Here is a 20,850-nt window from a genome sequence, read left to right as displayed (position 1 = left end):
CGCGACGGCACAACAGCCCCCAAACAAACAGGGCAGCTCGTCCAGGGCTGCGAAGGGCCAGCCGTCAAGGTTAGTGATAAAAAGCAAGGCGGAGAACACCGTATGTGCCACGTCACTACTTGCGGGAGGGAAAAAATAAAAGCAAAACAGAATCTATATGTAGTTGTTTAAACACCCAGAGGGCATCTCTGAAAACACAGCCCGGAACAGGGAAAGGGCAGGTGCCCCCAGAGTGGAAGTGAGCCACTCAGGCGGGCCCGGGAGAGGCGCATGGTTGTGCGTATCTGTCACTTGCATTTTGAGCCACTGGCAAATATTACCTGCTCTAAAATAAATGTGTTTCTAGTTTAGGTTTTTTTTTTTTTTTTTTTTTTTTTCCCTGAAAGCTGGTATAAGGAAGAAGCTACCCACCCAAAGCCATCCCACACTTAATAAGAAACACGCTTTGGGGGAAGACGTGGGCACGAGCAGTCCTACCCGACTTCCCACTCGCCTTCTGGTCTCCCTTGTCCAAGCAGGCGGGTGCCCGCAGAGTGACCGCGAGGCGCAGGGCGACAGACCAACCGTGGCTTCTCCAAGCATCTGGGACTCAGAACCACATTCAGGGTCTCTTGGAAGGGGCTTCATGCCTTCCTTGCACCGGTGCTGTGGTCCTTCACTGGGACAGTTTTGTTCAGCAGGGAACACTTGGTAACACCTGGAGACATTTTTGGGAGATGCTACCGGCCTCTAGTAGGTAGAGGTCAGGGATATTGTTAGACATCTGCCACGCACGGGCCTGCAGGATGTCCTCCGTCTCCGGGGGCGGGGTGCCCGGGTCAGTGCGTCTCAGATGCGTAATGTGTTCCGCGAGCACCTGGGGCCCCAGGCACAGTGCTGGTTCTAGCAGGCTTGGGATGGACCAGAGTCTGCGTTCCCAAGATGATGCTGACCCTGCTGGTGCGGGACCTCACTCTGCAAGGGGCCCCACCCGACCCAGCTGTGGTCAACTGTGTAACCATCTCTTATAAAGGGGGTGGGTGTTATTTTTGCTTGGGATTGAAAGGCTGGACGGTGAGTACTGGCTGGTCAGGGCTGGGGGGCCCTGTTTTGACGGAAGCAGGCATGAGCTTGCCGGGCTCCTGCGTGATTCCAGGAGCACGGGCTGCATTAGAAGCAGAGAGGTGGTGGCCGGACACCTACCGTCCAAGGTCTCCACGCAGAGTTGCAGGCCCAGATTGTGCCGTGGGTTGACCACCCAGTGGTTGCTGGTGGCGGTGATGTCGAACACCAGCCAGCCTTCCTCCGAGGCCCAGAGCGTGCGGCTGTCCAGCAGGAACAGGTCTGACTCCCTGCAAAAGAGGAGAGACCCAGGCTCCAGGTCAGCAGGCCATGGCTCTGTCACCCTGTCACCGGCCAGCCGCTGTTGGAGAGAAGGACCATGGGGAGTACGAGAGGCAGGAGAAGGGCCACCGGGCTCCCAAAAGTGGGTGCATCAGAGCAAGATCCAGGCCTAGAGACACCCTCGTAGCTGTGATGGGGAAAGGGAGTGTGGAAGAGGCATAAAGAGATACACACAGCGGACAAGGAGCTGCTCCGAGGCCAACTCACCCTTCCCACATGTTAGGCGGCACACAGATGGGACAGGGGACAGGATGGCAGGAATTTATAGCCTCTGTGCTGCTGGGAGTCTCGGGGAAGAAGCCCACACTTGTTAGATTACTCACCATGTGCCAGGTACTGCCCCGAGAATTCTATACACATTATCTCATTCAACTCTCACGACCCTACGGGGTAGTGAGACTGTCATCTCCACGGACTACGGGGAGGCCATGACTCGCCCCAGGTCATTTAGCCAGGACGCTACTGAGTTAGGGTGTGAGCTCAGGTAACTGAGCACGAGTGAACAGGCTCTTCATTTCCATGTCATGCAACTTCTTCATAAGCCCTCCAAGCATTAGGAGCTAAGCTCCTAGACTGACATTATTTACAGAGATAGCCCTTTAATCCTTTTTTTTCTCACATTTTGCAGTAGCAAAAAAAAGTACAAACAACATTGTAGTGTCTGGAAGATGGATGGATGGGCGGGTGGATGGTTGGTGGATGGATGAGGGATGGTTGGGTGAATGGGTGGCTGGAGGGGTGGATGGATGGGTAGTGAATGGGTGGGTGGGTGGATGGGTTGGTGAATTTTTACCTTTGTGAGAGCAGAATTCTACAAGGTCTCGTAACATCTCGCGCAGTTTTACTTAGAAACATTGGAAGTTTCAATATTTTGAGTCTTTAATAATCAGGTACAGTATTTGAGCCCACCTCCCCCGCATTGTGCCAGACGCCGGGGTACAACGGTGAACAACATCTAAACCCCCTGTCCCGGGACATCGACCATCTCCATCCCGTCAGACCTGGAGTGATCTAATTTTCCGGGGAATTACGGTGAATTTTCTCTGACTCCTGAGCACTTACCATGCGCCAGGCTCCAGGCTGAAATGCCCGACCAGCTTCATGTCAGCGCTGCGTCCTTATGACAAGTCTGTGAGGAGGATATTAGGGTGCAGACCCCAAAACTGAGGCTCTGAAAGGCCCAGTTGTTTACCTGGGGTGACTAGGGTTCCCTGAGGGCTAAGGCGGAGCCAAGGTCGGGCTGACATCCAGGGAGACGGCCTGCAAGTCCACGCCTGCCACCACCCAGCGACACAGTTCTGCTGGACACTACCTCTGCTCAGCTGTGACGACCGGCATTTCAGAGCCTTTGGCACATCGAACTCGCTGCGCTATAAGGCACTGAACCGTGGGCTGGATGCCAAGGAGCAGGTGCCCCCCCAGGACAAGGCACACATTTCTTATCGGCCCCGGTCCCCGATTCTCCTATTACCCATCACCCCATCGTTCATCTCTACCGCATGCCCTGGAGGCTCCCCATTTGTGAGGTTGCCGAATTGTAATTCTGCTGCCTGCCGTAACACACAGACGTCTACCAGTCACCTTTGTCTGTGCAGGCGTCGTGAGAAGGCACGCAGAAAATAAAGCAGTAATTTGAGCCAGGGTTCAAGTTTACTTGAATGCAGAGCCCACTGGAAATGTACGGGGAGAGTCCCATGTCCTCAGAGAGGCGGACACAGGGATGGAGAACCAGCCTCAGCAAGAGAAGGAGCCCAGGCAGGTGAGAGGACGTCGCGCTGTCTCGTGCGGCACAGCTGTGGACGGCAGGAACCCGAGCCCTACTTCTCTCTGGGCATCGCTCCAGCCCAACGTCTGAGAGCAGAGAGCCTAGCTGGCCGAGTCAAGGAGGGGCCCAGCCCTTGGCCGTGGGAGGGCAGGGCACTCCACAGGGATGGGATGGCCTCACCGGGACCGCAAGACAGAAAGAGGGGTTATCGGGATCTGTCTCGGCGAAAATCTCTTTGTAGGTGATACTCAACAATGGCAGAACCTGACTGAGAAAACACCGAGTTATATTATACAATGTGTGGGAATGAACCATGACTGGGGATCTCCTAGCCAACACAGGAGGATGTGTACTGTCCCCTCGCCGGTGCCTCTGAGCCCACTCCCCGCTCCAACATACAGAGAGGCTAGAAGATGCTAGAAGGAGCAATAGCTTTTTGGAGCCACAGAGGGTAGCGGAGACGCTAACTTGGCCCTGTCCTGCCCCAGTGGAAGAATAACAAGACGGTCTTGCACGACCACATCACTTCCACTTCTTCCCTGGCCCCTGGACGGGCAGTTCCAGAACCGATTTGGGGGACACCTGTGCGGGTTTCCTGCCTCCAAGCAAGAGCTCTCTGCTGTCCTCATCTCCAGTGTGCCTCGACGACTCCCTCCGGCTACCGGGCACCGCCGGCACTGTCAACGAACCATCAGCTGTTCTCCACAAAGAACAGCGAGCAGAAACTCCAGCCCAAACCAGAACAGCTCCCCGGCTCAGACCGGCTCCCCGGGCCTCGTAGGAAGCGTCCGCACCACGGCCCAGAAGTCGCAAGCCTGGGTGGTGACTTTGCTGGAAAATGTTACTTGCCGGAAAATGTGACCAGATATCTGGGTAAGCCCTCATGGGCAGTAAAGCAACAAAGAGTAAGTTGGGGCTCTCGAACAGCGAACGTCTTGCCAAACGATACTAAACCTTTTTATTACAGGCCGTGACACTGAGCGCCAGATGGTACCGGCTCGCATTGACTCATCCTATGAATCAGCGGGAACACACCGGCTCCCCTCCCCGGGGCCTCAGCCTGCAGTCTGTTCCAGGCCTGCTTGGAAGACGCAGAGCTGCATTCAAAGGCCCTGGGGCAGGACACCCTCGGCAAGGCTGTGCTTCTGCACCCAAGGTCCAGGCACAAGGCTGGCACACAGGAAAAGACAATGGAGGAATGACTCTGTGACCGAGTCTGCAGGGACAGGTGGAGAGTGGGCTCGTCTAGCTGTCGCCTTGAGCACCTCATTAGAACACAGTGGTTCTCACACTGGGGAGGACCTCTGTGACGTGTTATTTACCTTGAACACGCTGGCCCCCCTGACCCAGGCCAGGTGCAAGCAGAGGAGGGGAAGGCTCGGGGTGACGGTCCCCCAAGGAGCCCGACGGCACTCCCCCACCCTCAACCCTGCTGGAAATCAGGTGCTTCCTTCATGTCAATGCTCTGGACACCCAACCTTAAGACGGTTGTTCTCATTTTACATATGAGGACAGTGGGCCCTAGAGAAGTAAAGCACCACCCACGCTCAGTGACCTTGAAAGGACAAAACCAGGCACAGCATTGCAAGTCTGACCCGCGAGCATGTGAGCCCTGCCCCTTCCTTAACTCACCTCTCACCAAAGGAAAAGAGACACAGGAGGTGGCTGGGTTCTGCGTGACACCTCTTACTCTCACAACATTGTGTGGAGCGGAGAAAATGCTAGAAAGTATGAGATCTGGACGGTGGTGAAGGGAGGAGAGTAGGTTGAGCCAGCAGATTGCTGGGCCTCAGTTTCCTCCTCTGTAAAGTGGGGTTGATGCCGCCTTCTTGAGCAAGCGGGGAGACCCAAGTGAAGACCAGCTTGGCAGCAAATTCTGATGGCTTGTTGGGGCACCCTGCAGTTACAGCAGGCATGTAAGAACAGGAGCACGTTCCCTGCTCGATATGGATTCCCCAAATCCACAAGTCAGTAGACTGCATGCATATCCATTCAAAGAATGTGCACTTCGACTCCAAGTTCATCTGACAGGATGGTCAGGGTCGTAGACTTTCTGCAAGTGGGGCCACCCATCTTGGTACCCACAGGCAGCTCTCTCATAAATCAGTGGGGGCTGCTCCCGGCCTCTGAAGTCTGGGCTGACCTTGCAACTTGCTGTGACCAGTAGGACCCAGTGGAAGAGAGGCCCCGCTCTGTCCGAGGGTTAGCAGGTTCTGTTTTTGCTCTCTGGGAAGCTAGCCGTGGATCCCAAAATCGGACTTCTGAGCAAGGAGAGAGACTGCATGGAAGGGTGCAGAGGCCACGGGGGAAGGGGTCTAGAAAAGAGAGAGAAAGAAACCCAGCCAGCCCCCAGCTGAGCTGACAGCTTCATCACTGACCACAGCAGATGCTGTAGAAAGTACAAGAACCTCAATTAGTGTCCTAATTGAGCCCTGCCCAAATTCCTGAGCAACAAAATGACTGTTGAGTTACACGGTGTTGTGGGTAGTCTGTCCCTCACACAGACGGAACCCAAACTATGGTTATGCCGTTTATCACCGAAAAAATGAGAACCACGTACTGAGAAACACTGGTAAGACATGGTGGTACGTACAAGCTTCCACACAGATCAACGCTTCCTGATGAGGAGGATTCCTGATGATAGGGTGTTAAGCAAAAAGGCTTTATGAAACATAATGTGTGCCATGTACGTTTTTGGAGAAATACAAAATGCTAAAAAATGGTGAAAAGAAGAAATAGAAAATTGGAGACGCACAACATAACAGAAATGAAAAGTCTTTCTCACCCCCGGTCCCCAAATGGTTTTTACTGTGTTTTTACCCAAATCGCCAGATTATCAACTGACAATTCCTGCTTGTGCAAATCAGTCAAGAAAACAGGAGAGGATGAGGTAGGGAACTCTAGTCCGCCATGGCCTCCAACAACAGACACGGCCGATGGGAACAGACGTCTCTATAAAGATATACGAATGGCCAGGGAGCCCATGAAAGGAAGATCAGCATCGTCAGTCACCAGGGAAATGCAACTCAGAACCACAGTAAGATAGCACTTTCTCCCACCGGATGGCTAAAACCAAAACAGACAGTAACAAGTGCTGACGAGGATACCCAGTAACTGGATTGCTCATACACTTCTCATGGGACTGGGAAATGCTGCCACTGCTTCGGACAACAGTCTGGCAGTTTCCCAAAAGGTGAACCACAGAGCTACAATTTGGGGTAATTTTACCACGCAACAGAAATAAAAAAATAGATCCATGCAAAATCTTACACACAGATGTTCATAGCAGCATTATCCATAATAGTCCTGAAAAGCAGAAACAACTCAAATATCCATGCTCCAATAAACGGATAGACAAAGTATGGTAAATCCACACAATGGGAAATTATTGGACAGTAAGAAGGAATCTTCAAGTGACACCCGGTACTACACGGATAAACTTGGAAATCATTGTGCCAAGTTCCAGAAAGCAGACACGAGACCGCGTCTGGTGCGAGTCCATGTCTATGAAATGTCCAGAGAAGCAAATTTACAGAGACAGAAAGCTCAGTAGTTGCCAGTGGCTGGGAGGGGACGCATGGGGGGAGGGTGAGTGCTGACGGGCATGGAGTTTCCTTTTGAGCTCATGAAAATGTGGAATAGGGGTGATGGTCCCATAGCTTGGAACAGACTAATAAAACCACTGAGCCTCTTTACAAGGGCGAACTATATACTCTGTGAATTATATCTCAATAAAGCATTATTTTTGAAAAGGGTAAAGCCAACTGAAGCCTGAAATACAGAACACAGAGCCATTACGCCATAACACGTTGTCTCCTCTGCCCGTGTTCATCAATAGCGTCTCATTCAGTGGGCACCTGCTGTTTCTGAAAGAAGCAAGATTGACACGGGACAACCTATTCCCACGCTCCACCGGAGCGGCATGATGACCCCGAGGGGAGGGAGGTGGCCTGGCTTGCAGCCCCCTTCCGTGGGTGCAGACCACGTGCCTGCCCCTCCAGGCTCTCGGAGGGGCCTGGAGCTGGGACACATATGCGGCCTGCCTTGCCTCACCTTCTCCAGCTGCTCCCGATGAAAGCAGAAGCCTCGAGACCCCAAAGGTCAACGGCTCCCTCCTGAAACCGAGCTTGCCCCGAAACCCTGCTCTCTGTGAGGCATGAACCGCCGGTGACCCCAACGTCGTGGCATGGAGGGGTGTTAATATTTAACCACCAGCCTGGGAACAGGGAGTTGCTGGGGCTGGTGGCCTCCTGCTCCCGGGGATAACCCTGAGGAAGCTGAAAGCTAACCCGCAGGGAGAAGCAGGAGGGCGGCCCGCCACCACGAGAGCTGGTTTCCAGCCCACCTCCCCCGGAAAGTTCCACAACACTGGAAAAGTGGGTATTTTTAAGTCTCCAGCGTGGGAAGGTGGAAAGTCCTTTTTTTTTTTTCCCCCTCTGGCTCCTTAGAAAGGATTCAGAGACAGATCTCAAGGGCCTTCACCATGACCCCCTCCCAGACCGGAGCCTCCAGGAGATGAGTGCGCCATTCAAACCAACCCCAATCGGGACAGCCCCAGAACCTGCAAACCGGGCAGCTTGGAAGTCTAAGGGTTTCTCTGGGCCGGTGCACCCCAGGCAGAAGCAGGAGCCCCAGGGAACAGAAAACCCAGCCGGGTCCCACCCCGTCCCCAGTGCCCATGGCCTCATCACTGGAGACAGCCCGCATCCCAAAGCCACGTAGGGACGAAGCCTCCTTCTGCCTCCTGCCTGAGGGTCCCAGCAGTCTGGGGTCTTAAGAGCTGAACAGAGCCTGGGATATCTGCTCCCACTGGTTTTCAGCTGGGGAGGCCAGACCTGGTGCGCAGGCCACCAGTGGCCACATGTGAATAGCCAGTTCTGGGCCTCCGTCTCAGGTGGTATGACAGAAAATAGTCTCTCGCCATTCTAGCCTGAGACCCGGCTTGACCGTCATCCCCCCCACCCCCACCCCGCGTCCCTCAGACACAGCCCATCACCTTTGGGGAGCACCCATGGCTGAGGCTTGGAAGGGCCACACCTGGAGGTACCCAGGGTTTCTGCAGGAGGCCTGGCTGGCAGCGAGGGGCCCAGCACCCGACACTGAGGCCCGGGAGCGCTCCTGCCGCCCTCCTAGAATGAGTGACATTCTCTTACCTAATCCTCCTTCCTCCAATGGGACACATAGGGTCAGGACCCTGCTTTATAGGTGAGACAGTGAAGGGGTCGAGAAGTTAAGAAACTGTCCTCAGCCAGGGAGTGGCAGGCCCCAGATAGGAAGCGACACGGAGCCGCCCTTCTTTCCCACCAGGACCACACACACACACACACACACCCCGCGCCAGGAATCCTCCCAGGAGTTAGAGGGCGCGGAGAGAATCCAAGAGAACGTGGCTGGCCCCAGGCCAAGTGACCCCCATCCAAGAAAGAGAAATGAATTTCTGACTAGGTGCTGGGCAGAATCACACACACACCCCCGGAAGCCCACATCCTACCCCCAGAACCTGTGACTTGTCGAGTCAAGGGGGCTCTGCTGATGTGATTTAGGGGGCCCCCTATAGTCACCGGGGTCCCTATAAGGCAAAGAGGATGACGCACCAACCAGAGACAGAGGTGTGAGGACAGAAGTAGTGTCACAGGGACGTGACTGCTAGCCGCAGGCCGTGAGCCAAGGGATGACGGTGGCTTCTGGAAGCTGGAGAAGACAAGGCGACAGATTGTCCCCCCTGGAGCGTCCAGAAGGGGCTCAGCCCCGACACACCTTCAGAATAATTCAGTGAGATCCATCTAGAACTTCCGACCCCCACAGACATAACATGACGAACATACAGGTATTGTCTCAAGCCACTCAATTTGTGATTTGTCACAACAGCCATAGGAACGAATGGAGTTTCATTCCTGAAACCAACCCCCAGGTCTCAGGTGCTCTGTGAGGAGCTAGACGCGGGCTCGGACTCCCAATGAGCCGAGCACATCACCCAGTGAGGGCTGTTAGACCCCGATCAGGGGGCAGGAGGAGAGGAAGGAGTCCTCCAGGGCAGCAGAGGAAGAAAAGCTGTCCAAGGTCTCCTGAGGCAGGTCAGAGGGATGGGCAGAGCTAATGCAGCCAGGAGGGCAGGAAGGGCATTCCAGCTGAGGGAACAGAGGAAGAAAAGCAAGGTGAGAGAGGGGAGGGGAGCCTGCAGCCAAGGGAAGGTTCTGGTCCAAAGAGAACGGGGAAACTGGGGGAAGAGTCTCCAGCAGGGGTTACCAGCAGACTCCCCTCCCTCACCCCTGCGGCCCTCTGGAACACTGCAGGGCTGGATACTTTAAATCTCCGCACGCTGCACTACTGCAGGGCCTCGAGAACATACCCCAGAAGACAGAGCAGGAGCGAGCGCGGTGGGGAACCCCCAGCTTTCCCGGGCTGACATGATGTCACGGAGGGGGAAAGGGCATGCTGCTGCTCAGCCCAGGGTGAGTCAGGCTGGGAAGCCAGCAGCCCCCGTGCACCTGGAGTCGAACCAGCATGCAAACACCAGGCCCGCAGGGGCGCTGGGAAGGAGATCAAAGGGCCTAGGGGGGAAGTCGGGCATGGCGCCGCGGGGAGTGCCCCTCCAGGGCCCCAGGCTGGGGCGGACCCAGCCCAGGTCCCCAGCACCCCACCTGCGGCTCCAGGGAATGCCCTGCCCTTCTACCAAGTCACCCAAACAGTCCCTGACGTCCCTGGGACAGGAAGATGAAGTCGGGGAGGTCCGAGGCTTTTTTTAAACACGCTTTCTTTAAGACTACGCATATCCAGGAAGGCTAAAATTAAGTCATTTGGGAGGAAGGTGGAAAAATACACAAAGAAGCATGGTACCCTCCGCCCAGGGCCGGAGCATGAGTCGCCAGCCCACGGTCTCCCCACCCCAGAACCATCTGTCTGTCTTTCTGACTGTCTCTCTCTCCTTCCTCCCTTCCCGCCCCTGCCCCTTCGTCTGGGCATTCACGGGACAGTCAACAACACTCCTGTCTACAGTCCAGGAGGCCCATGTTGTCAGAAGTCAGGAAGCAGATCAGCAGCCATTAAGGTCGGGGCCTCAGTTTCCCCATCTGCAAGAGGAAGGGTCTGAAATTTACCAAGGTCTTGAAAACTGCCCCCATTAATTGAATATCCAAGAGAGGAAAATGAGATGGTCAAGAATGAAAAGGCTCTGTATTCGAATAAGGGTGGAATGCACCACAACACCCCTCCTTGAGAAATTTCAGAATGTGCATTAGCTCTTTAAAGGCTCTGAGAAGTCCTGCTGCAAAGGAGGTCTACTCTGGCTTTGGCATGTGATAAAGAGGCTCTCAAACATGTGCGTGCCCATGGGTCATGGAGGCAGGAAGTGGACAAGGAGGAGCAGAGCTAAAATTAGAAGGTTCTCCCCTATCAGGGATGCAGCAACCGACAGAAGAAAACAATCAAGAGGTCTGAGTGAAGTCCAGAATCCTCTTTGTGAAGAAGCCCCCTGGTTGGTCCTTGGGTCACACTTTGGGTGGGCAGGGACATAGGTATTGTAACACAAGGCTTTGGGTCTTAGGAAAGTTAAAGTAAAATCCCAGGGGAGTGACCCTGGGCAAGCCCACTCCTGTCCCCCAGCTTCTTTTATTTATAAAATGGGTTAACTATAAGGACTGTTCTCAAATGGATTAAATGGGATGACAGAGTCAGGAGGGTCCAGCCAGTGTCCAAGGCCCGTGGCTCTGGGCTGGAGCAGACCTCAAAGGCAGTGTGAAACTACCCCCGCCCCCTGATTTGAGCTGCCTCAGCCCCAAAGCAGGGAGCTCACAGCCCAGTTGGGACCCTCACTCAGGATGCAACGATCTTGGAACAGGCCTGGCTCCTGATCCTGAGAGGGGCTGCTGATTCCCACGACAGCTGCGAGGCAGGGGCTGTGGCCCTTTCCACGGGTGGGAGGCGAAGGTTCAGGGAAGCTAGCAATGGTTCTGGTGGTGGAGGGAGAGCTGCCACCAGGAGGAACCCCGGGGGACCCTACTCCAACCCTTCCTGACCCGACCTCCTCGGCCCCCAGCAACCCTCGAGGCCTTCGGAGCGTCCTTATCTGAGTAGGTGACTGCTCTGCCTTCAACCCTTGATTAGCTCTTAGAACAAAAAGCCCAGAGTCCCTAACGTGTTCCCCCTGCCTCCCGACACCCCCTGCCCGGCCCCACGGCTCCAGCCTCCCCTGCCTCCCTTCAGGCCCGTCTGGGCAGGGCCTCCGCCTACACAGGCCCCCGCAACACGGTCCCCCACCCTTTGATCTCCAGCACACCTGCGCCTCCTTCAGCCCCCCGGGGAAGCTTCCACCGACACCCGAGAGGCACGTTGTCAGGAGACACCCTCCGAGCCTCTCCTTTCCAGCACTCGGGCTGGTGTTTAAATTAGTCTGCAGAGGTCTTCGAAGCGTCCTCCTTCCCGACCAGGATTTTGAGCTCCGAGGCCACAAGAACATGGCCTGCTTTGCCGGCCGCTGGCGTCGCCCGGGCACCTAACACCACGTGGCACGCAGTAGGTCTCAATTTTCTGTTGAGCGAACGTGCTTGTGCCATTGGTGCGCTCCTACCAGCCCAGGGGGTGGTCTCTGGGCTCATGTCCTGTCGTCTGTGTTAGTAAAAGAGGAAAAGCAAAGGTTTCTTTTTCAAGTGACTCTAGTGTTTTCAGCAACGGATTCACCCCCAGTTCCTAGGGCTTCAGGCCACTGCTCCCCCCTACCCCACTGCCCATGGAGGGTGCCCGGTCCCGGCCACCGGTCAGCCCCAGGCCCTGCACAGCCCACCCTCCAGGCCTGCCTGTGCCCTCGGGGGGCTGCCGGATGACCCAAGCAGAGCCCCAGCGGGAAGCTGCCGGGGGTGTAGGCTTCATCCCTCCATGCCTGTGGCCTCGCCACCGCCAGCACCCGCTCCTTCATCGGGATGTGTCGGGGGAGCCAGGAGGACACGGATGGACAGGAAGCCACAGCTAGGAAGAAAGCCAACGGCCAATTGACTTTTTGGCCCCAACTCTTGTTCCCCTTTGCTTCCGGTCCAGGGTTTGGGCCCCTGAGTTGCCAGACACTGGAGGGCCTGTCACTCCGTCCAACCGAGGCACAAGCCACACAGACACCAAAGGACAAGAGGTGAGCCATGCGGGTGACATCAGTCACCGAGAGGCCTCGGGGCGGCAGGGTGGGGGGGGGGTGCCCTGCAGAGACACGGGGCCTGCTGGGGAGCGCCGAGAGGCTTCGGAGGCGGCTCTGGAAACCCGCGGCTGGCGGCTGCGTCCACCTGGCACCGCGGAGGCGGGCGGGGGAGACTCCCCGGCCGGCAGACTCATCTCCCAGCCCTTCCCCGGTTGCCCCATTTCCTCCAGCCTCCAGCGCCAGACCAAAATAGACCGAGGTCAAGGCTGCCTCTTCCACGCACACTCAGGGAATAAACAAACCAACACAAACACAGCTTTCACGCTGGTCGTCCTCCCTACCTTTCTTTCTTTTTCTTTTTTTTTTAAGAACCACAGGCTGTTTTAAGATTCCAAACCCAGAGTCAGGGAAGTCAAGTGAAGCGGGCAGATGACAGGGAAGGGAAGTGAGCCTTGCAGCAGGGTCTGCGGGCAGACACAGGGATCACGATCACCAGGTTTGAGGCTTCCAGAAACAAAGTCCAGATGGGAGCGCCTCCGTGCAGAGTGGGACGGGGTGTCTCAGACTTAACTCTGGCCACAGATCCTGAAACGGAAGATCGGGGGCCAGAGGGGAGGCTGAGGAGACAGCTCGCTGAGGGCCCCACTGGCCGGACACTCCATCATATCTTCTGTCATATTTCAGGGACCCCCCCCCCACGCAAAGACAGATCCCGAGTCAAGGACTCAAATGCAAGTAGCCCGAGAGGCGCCCCCCAGGAACCACCTGGACACGAGCAAGAGCGTGAGGAAGGGATGGAAGAAAGCCCCAACAGGACGCCGTGTGCAGCTGGGGCTCACACCTCTGGGCCCCCAGGACGAGGGTGAACACCATTCCGCATGGTGCTCCTCAAGGTGACAGGAGAGTGCGGGACTGATCTACCGGTCCCTGACCGCCGGCAACAGAGGGCTGCTCCCGGAGGCCTCGGCCCCTCCGAGGGCTGCAGATGGTCCCAGGGTCTGAGAAGACTCTCGGGCAGGAGAGGCCAGTGCTGAGTGGAAGCACCAGGTCTGTGGCCACCGCACTGAGGAGGGACGGGGGCTCTGTCCAAGGCCCCAGCTGGCAAGGCCGACATGACAGGAGTCACCCTCCCCCCCAGGTAACCGGTAGGGGCTGGAGGAGGAAGACAGCAGACAGGACATCCACCCAAGACACCCACGGCCATGGTGCCAGCGAGCGGAGAAAGTGATGGAGAGGAAGGCGGCAATACCCAGGAAGCAAGACTTGGTGGGGGGGTCATAGGTTCACCTGGAAATTCAGGGTCCGGACATGCATCCCGGGCCCTCTGACGGGAAAGGGATCCGAAGCAGGACTCTGTTAGCAAAAGCTTTCCAAGAAGCATCCCCATTTCCTTTCCTTTGACAATAGGTTTCTCTGGAGGCTTTTGGTTCTGGCTCTTCATCCTACCTGACTCCCAAACCACCCTGCCCTCCCTCCTCCACGGCCCCCACCTGCGGGCCCAGTCCCTAAGCCAAAGGTCGAGTGCAAATCCCCAACCCCACAACATCCAGGGGAAAAAAGACGTCTGCTTTTGGACCTATGTATCATCTTTAAAGAGTCCTTCATTTACCCCGAAAGAAGAGTCAGTGGCAAAAGAAGTCCTAGTCCTTAAAAGGCTCTTACAATCCAGTCTTCGCTCAAAAAGCAAAACCGTCCGCTCTAAGCCGGGCACTGGAGGGACGGCGGTTGAAAGCCCCAAAGGTTACGGGTGTTCCAGGCTGAGGACCTAGTGATCTTGACTCCCAGCTGCCCGGGTTCAAAAGACAGCGAGACCGCACCGCGATAGGGGCGTAGAGCTTCGTTTTAAAGCAGGCAGTGCCAGGAGGGCAGCCGGCTGGCGCGCTCAGAAGGAGCGCAAGGCTCGCGACCTCGGCGTCATGAGTGTGAGCCCCACTCCGGGTCTAGCGATGACCGAAATAAGGAAATACACTTAAAAAATAAAATACAAAGAAAACAGAAAAACTACAAAAACGGTCAGATTAAAAAGACGATAGGTAGGGTTGAGACAGACCAGCAGGAGTGGGAAAGGGTTATGCACACTCTGCGAAAAGCCGTCATCAGAAAAGGGCAAAGTCCAAGAAACTCGTAGGAGGAGATGCCTGAGGAGACAGGACGAGGACAGGTCAGCTGGTATCCCGCGTGGGATCCTGTAAGAGAAGACAGGCCGTGAGGATGAAAACAAAAGGAATCTGGATAAATTATTGGCCTCAGTTAATGATAACGATGCATCCGCATTGGTTCTTTTTTTTTTTTTTTTTGGACAGAGAGAAACACAGCACGAGAGGGAACACAAGAGTGGAGAGGGAGAGGGAGAAGCAGGCTTCCCGCTGAGCAGGGAGCCCGATGCGGGGCTCGATCCCAGGACCCTGGGATCATGACCCAAGCCGAAGGCAGACACTTAACCGACTGAGCCACCCGGCACCCCAACATGGGTTTATTTTTCACAGCAAGTGCACCATACTGATGTCATCGGCTAATGGGGGAAGCCAGGCACAGTGCATACTGGAATTCTCTGTACCCAATTTTTCTATGTCTAAAAGTTCTAAAAAAAAATAGTCTAATAAGAAAAAGTAAATTATATTTTTTTCAAAAAGCTGGTTTGGCAGTATAGGTGTGGGAATTAAACTAGAATAGACTGGACGGACAGGGAGATGGGGTGAGAAAAGTAGGGGCCGGAAAACAAGAAGTGTCCAGAGCAAAGGGGGTAGGCAAATGCCAACCTGGCCATACCAGAGGGTGTGTGTCTGTGCGCATATGTGTGTGCAGCCGCCAGTGTGTACCTGTGTATATGTCTGTGTTTTGTGTGTCCCTGTGCATGCGTATATGCCTTTGTGGATGGACGTGCCTGTGTGTGTGTGTGTGTGTGTGTGTGCACGTGTCTGTGTGTGTGTGTCAATGTGTCTGTGTACAGGAGGCAGCAGGAAATGAGGCGGGAGCGGGGCTGTGGAAGGCACGCCCCGGACTGAAGCATTTCAAGGTAAAGCTGCAGGGTGTGCAGGTGAATACGGCTATCCGCAGACATCCGCAGACGTCCATGCCTAGAGAGTAGCAGGGCCCATTCCACGGGCAGGGGACCTGTGCCATCACTCAGGGGCCCACCCACAGAAAGACTCCCTGCATGGTTTAATGCTCTGCCACCACCAGCTTGAAATCCAAGGTACATTCTTAGCAAGTGGACCCACATTTTCACTTTGTTCTGGGTCTCACAAATGATGCGGCCAGTCCTAGGTGCTTGTTTTGAACCATCAAATAATAACAGCCACTTCCAGTACAATTTCAACTATGGACATTCTGGAAAAGGCAAAATTATAAAGACAATTCAAAGAAAAACAGGAGCCATCAGGGTTTGGGGGAGGGGAGGGATGAACAGGCAGAGCTCAGAGGACTGTTGGGGCTGTGAAAATACTCAGGATGACATCATAATGGTGGACACAAGTCCAGAGAATGGATACCACCAAGAGGGAACCCTAGTGTGAACTACAGGCTTGGGGAGATGATGACGTGTCCATGTGGGTTCACCCATGGTAACAGTGGTCCCACTCTGGCTGCGGATGTTGACATGTGTAGGGCGAGGGGGTTTAAGAGAAAACCTCTGTACCTAAAATGTCTCTAAAATAAGATTAAAAAGGGTGCCTGGGTGGCTCAGTGGGTTAAAGCCTCTGCCTTCAGCTCAGGTCATGATCCCAGGGTCCTGGGATCGAGCCCCGCATCGGGCTCTCTGCTTGGCGGGGAGCCTGGTTCCTCCTCTCTCTCTCTGCCTGCCTCTCTGCCTATTGTGATCTCTCTCTCTCTCTCTCTGTCAAATAAATAAATAAAATTTTAAAAATAAAATAAGATTAAAAAAATGAAAAGAATACACATGAAGACTTCTAGTCTCAACACCCCTCCTGTTTGGGTTAGAAATGAGAATTTCTGGGGTTTTTTTCCTCTCTGTTTTTTAAAGATTTATTTATTTATTTGAGAGACGGAGAGCAAGACTGAGTAGCCGGAGGGGCAGAGGGAGAGAGAGAGAGAGAGAGAGAGAGAATCCTGAAGCAGGGAGCAGGGAGCCCGATGTGGGCTCGATCCCAGGACTGTGAGATCGTGACCCGAGCTGAAGGCAGACACTTGACCAACTGAGCCTCTGCCAGGCGCCCCTCTACGTTTCTCTTTAAACCTGCTCCCATGTGGTTCCAAGGCCAACTCAATTTGGGCCTTACAGTCCCAGACCCTGGGACCCATAGAAGCCCGTGAGCAGCTGTGTGACAGGTGCGAAGCAGTGTTTCGGGAGTGGAGAGCGGTCAAGGTGAACAGGAAGGTCAGAGGAAGACAGGGAGGGATGGGGTAGAACTTCCTATGCCGAGCATGCGTCAGAGCCAGCAGCACCCCTGCGGCCTGTCCAGAACCCCAGCGTCTCAGACCCTCCTAAGTGGCTCCACGGCCCCCAGGGAGCTTCCCTCCCAGATGCCAGCACACACTCCGCACCCATCAGCATCCAGACTGGAAGTGCCTGGGGACTGCCTATCCGCCTCCACGCCAGTGCTTCTTAATCAGGGGGTGCCCTGCTCTCGGGGGACATGTGACAATACCCGGAGATCATTTATGTTGCTGCCGCTTGGGGGTGACATCTCACGGGTACAAACCAGGGACGCTGCTGACCTCCCCGCAATGCCCAGGATGGCCCAGCTCATGCAGGGGTCTGCAGGGACACCACAGCATGTCAGCGCAGCCACGCCTGAGAGACCCAGCCTCCCGCCCTACGGACAGAGGTGGCGGCATGGACTCTGCAGCCCTTGAGCCCTGAAGCGGGGGTGGGGGTAAGGGGTACGACTCTGACTCCCAAAGCCCCTGCAGGAGGAGGGAGCCAAAGTCACCCTCCTGAGACTCTAGGTGGCCTGGCTGCGTGCCTTTGCCCACCCACTTCCCGGTGCTCCTTCCTTTGCTGGAAACATTTTCTAATTACTCACTTGCACACACAATCCTCGTCTTGGGGCAAGCTTCCAGGAAAGCTGACCTGAGACCAGTGGTCAGTGAGCTTCACTCCACGGCAACTCACTCAGCCAGCAGCAGCTGCCTCTCCTCTCTGCCTGGGGGTCCTGCTGAGGATCAGGCAGGAGGGAGCTCCGTGATCCATTAGCAATGCCTGCCTTGGATCCCGGAGGGGGCATGTAGGCCGGGTTGGCTTTCCTTCCTCCATTCCGGGAGTGGGAAAACGGAATGCCTTGGGCATTGTGAGGGGCTGGGGGGTTGGGAGAAGAAAATGGTGCTGACAGGCTGGCAGGAAGACAAAGGAAGGAAGAACCAGTGTTTGCAAGAACCTTGGGCATTTGCCCAGACGCCTATTTCCACCATGAACTTGAAACAACCAAGGACTTCCATGAGCATGGCTGATTCCTTCAAAACATCATCTTTTGGGTAAGCCTGCCTTTCCCATTCTCACTGAGTTCATATTTGAGCAGGCCCTTTTCTTCCCAGCTACAGATGACCGCTCATGACCAAATTGAAAAATATTAATTCTCTTTGTCTCCTGCCAAAAAGGCTAAAGCAATTACAGGCCCTGATATGAAACACAGATGTTAATACATTTGGAAAAACAGGCTCCTATAGGCAAGCAGAGGTCCAAGTATGAAGTGCTTTTGGAATTAAAGTGCCGGATCAAGTTATACAGACAGCCCCCGATGTGAAAGCCATTCTCCCGAAATTCATTCCAGTGTGGGAAACCCAGGGCCATGGCACACATGCCGACATTTCCCCTATGTGCAGACGAGAACCAATCCACCCTTGGGTACCCCCTGGCACACAGCTCTAAATAATATAATTATAATCATCACAGGGAAACCTCCCTAAGATCGAAAAGTATTATAATTACAGGCAATTTTCACTTTTTTGGAAATTGGGCTCAAATGCTGAAGAAAGACTGCAAACAAGGCCTTCTCAAGTTTCAGCCCTGGAAGAGAGAACTCGCTGGAAGGTTTACCGGGACGGACCAGTCCCAGGCTAGAGGAGCCGGGAGAGCACGAGGCCGCCCTGGGGCTCCTCGGCCAGCCCTCAGACAACTGGGCTGTCCCTGGCATCTTCATGCCAGGCCCTGGCTTAGAGCTACGGACACCTGCAGGCAGGAGGCGGCCATGGTCCCCCAATTCAGGAAGTCCACAGCCTGGGAGAAGGCTACACACGTTTTCCTCCAGTCTTCCTCCAGTCACACACACGTTCACAGGGTTTACAGAGCACCTGCTGTGTCCCAGGCTCCTGGTACAAAGAACAGAACAATGGGGAGAATACAGCCACCTGTCCTTGCTTAGCCCCTGGGCAACTGTCAGGCTCAGATCTTCGGGCTCCCCCAGGGTCCCTGACCCACCCAGCTTCCAAGGGGTGGAATGGGGTTGGATCCAGGGGTCTCCAAAGCCCCCAGTCTTTCCCTCTTCATCATGCAGGATCGTGGAATACGCGGACCAGGTCTTTTGTCTTCCCTGCCTCAGTTTCCTTTCCCCCGTCATTTCCTGATTCCTAGGACTGCCGTAAGGGCAAAGGAAGAAAAACAGATCCGACAAGAGAGAGATGCAAGCTTCCTTTCCTTAATCCCTAACCTGGCACTGTGCCTCAGTTTCCCTGTCCGTGAAGTGAGATGGGTAGTGGTACCTCCCTGGGAAGGGGGGGTTGTGACGGGAAGAACTACAGAGGGCTGCACGGCAGTTACTCAAGGCAATTAGCTCTGTCATCACTGCCATTCCAGAAGGCCGATCTCTCCTCTCCGTTCAGAGAGGTGTCCTCAAGGAGGGCGGGGCAGGGGTCGGGCATGCGAAATAGAAGGCATCAGCCAAATGGATGCCGACAGACAAGCAGCTGTCCTTACCCACAGGCAGGTCTGCAAGGGGACCACTTCATGGGGGGACATTTGTTCACCTTGACCTTAGCCGTCAGGCGTGAAACCCATCTGGAGTGATCAGAATGGGGCAGCGGTGGAGGCATGCCCCATGGTGGAATTGTTTGTGTCCTCTTGGAGAAAGACAGCTGGGCCCGGCCACTCACCTCGGGAGCTCTACCTGCCACTCAGCTGCACGGCGCACAGTCCTCGAGGCCTGGGAGGGGAGCAGGACAGAAATCTGTGCCCCCACGGGATGGATGAGGGGACTCATCCAAGGTCCCGCAGATCCTCAAAGGAACAGCCAGGGCAGGGGGGCAGGTCCACTCAGGGCAGCCTCAAAAACTATCAGTGTCAAGGTGACACCAGGACCAGCTACATCAGAATTGTCCAGGCGGGACCCCAGCACCCCAGCTGGCACGTATTACCTGGTTTTGAATTCCACCTTAGTGTGTGACCTCGGGAGGGTCACCTAACACTCTGTGCCCCAATGGTCTCATCCACAAAATGGGAGAACATGGACTTCTCGAGGTCATCAGGAGGAGGGAGGGAGGACCCCAGCCCTGGCTAGCTAAGCGCTGACCGGGTCAGTCACAGGCACAGAACCTGTCGTCACTGATTCCCCACCAACCCAACTCTCCCCACAAAGACAGGCTTGGGATGAATGATGGAAGGAAACAAAAGCACAAAGATCAGGAAAACCACCAAGGCCCACCAGTCAGCCACAGCCTGCAGGACCAGAAGCCAAAGGCGCTAACTGGACACAGTCTCTGCCCAGCAGGTTGTCCCTACATGCAGGCTTCTTCCAGAGTAATCCCTCCAGACACGGGAGGGGACCCCAAGGGGACCCCAAGAGGCATCAAGGGCCTCTGTTACTGTCCAAGCAGCTCCGAGCTGGGATTTGACAAAGGTACTAAGAAATGTGCCAACGTGTCCTTGACCAGACTGCCCCAGGCCCTGGTCTCCCCTGACCTTCCAGCACGTCTGACGGTGCCCAGGCAGCCAGCGGCTCCTTGCCTGCCTTTTGAAAAGGCCATAGAGAGCTGAGTCGGCCGCTCCTGAGAAAGCAGCACAAAACCAGAGCTCCCGCCCTGGGGCTGAGGTGTAGTGGCGAGACGTGCAAGCCAGGAGACGGGGAACCAGGCACGTAGGCCTTCGGGAGCAGCAGAAAACTGCTTCTGGAAGCTTCCGGAAGCCTCTGGAGCCAGAGCCCGAGGGTATCCCCACCCTCAGCCAGCCCCTTCCCTGTGCCACTGAGACTGTCAGTCAGGGTCAGGACCGCACTTTAGGCTCGGTCCTACAGAGAAAAACAGTCATCTTTGAGAAACCAGGCTAAAGGGAACACAGGAGTCTGTCTGTCCCCTTCTGTCTCTCAGGCAAAGAAGATGGCTCAGAGATGAGAGCGAAGAGAGTTCTTGGTCGCCTGTCCACAGCCGCAAGCTATACAAAAATGCCCAGCCCCACCCCCAAGACTCTGACTTATCTGGAGTTAAAAACAAAACAAAACAAAACAAAAAAACAAAAAAACCTGCTCTCCCCCTCCCCCCAGTGATTCTAGCCCACAGCCAAGGGTGAGAACCAAAGTTGGGGAATCACAATCACCATTTGAAGCCCAGGTGAGGAAATCAGGACATGTGAGAAGCACCACGGTGCTGTCGTAGCCAAAGACGCGAGCCCCGGAACCCCAGAAACCCGAGTTCA

The 20,850-nt window shown here is 55.2% G+C and overlaps 1 protein-coding gene across 1 annotated transcript in view; it reads right to left on the bottom strand.

Moving 5' to 3' along the window:
* Positions 1-20,850, bottom strand: part of BMP7 (bone morphogenetic protein 7) — an 85,988-nt gene that overhangs the window by 27,058 nt on the left and 38,080 nt on the right. Inside the window, exon 3 of the mRNA XM_044262780.1 lies at positions 1,183-1,331. Coding sequence (XP_044118715.1) covers positions 1,183-1,331 — 149 coding nt within the window. The remainder of the gene's footprint in view (positions 1-1,182; positions 1,332-20,850) is intronic.

This window comes from Neovison vison, chromosome 8 (genome assembly GCF_020171115.1).
Source record: "Neovison vison isolate M4711 chromosome 8, ASM_NN_V1, whole genome shotgun sequence".
Lineage (NCBI taxonomy): Eukaryota > Metazoa > Chordata > Mammalia > Carnivora > Mustelidae > Neogale > Neogale vison.
The sequence above is the reverse complement of the archived record's forward strand: the minus strand, read 5'-3'. Positions and strand labels throughout refer to the sequence as shown.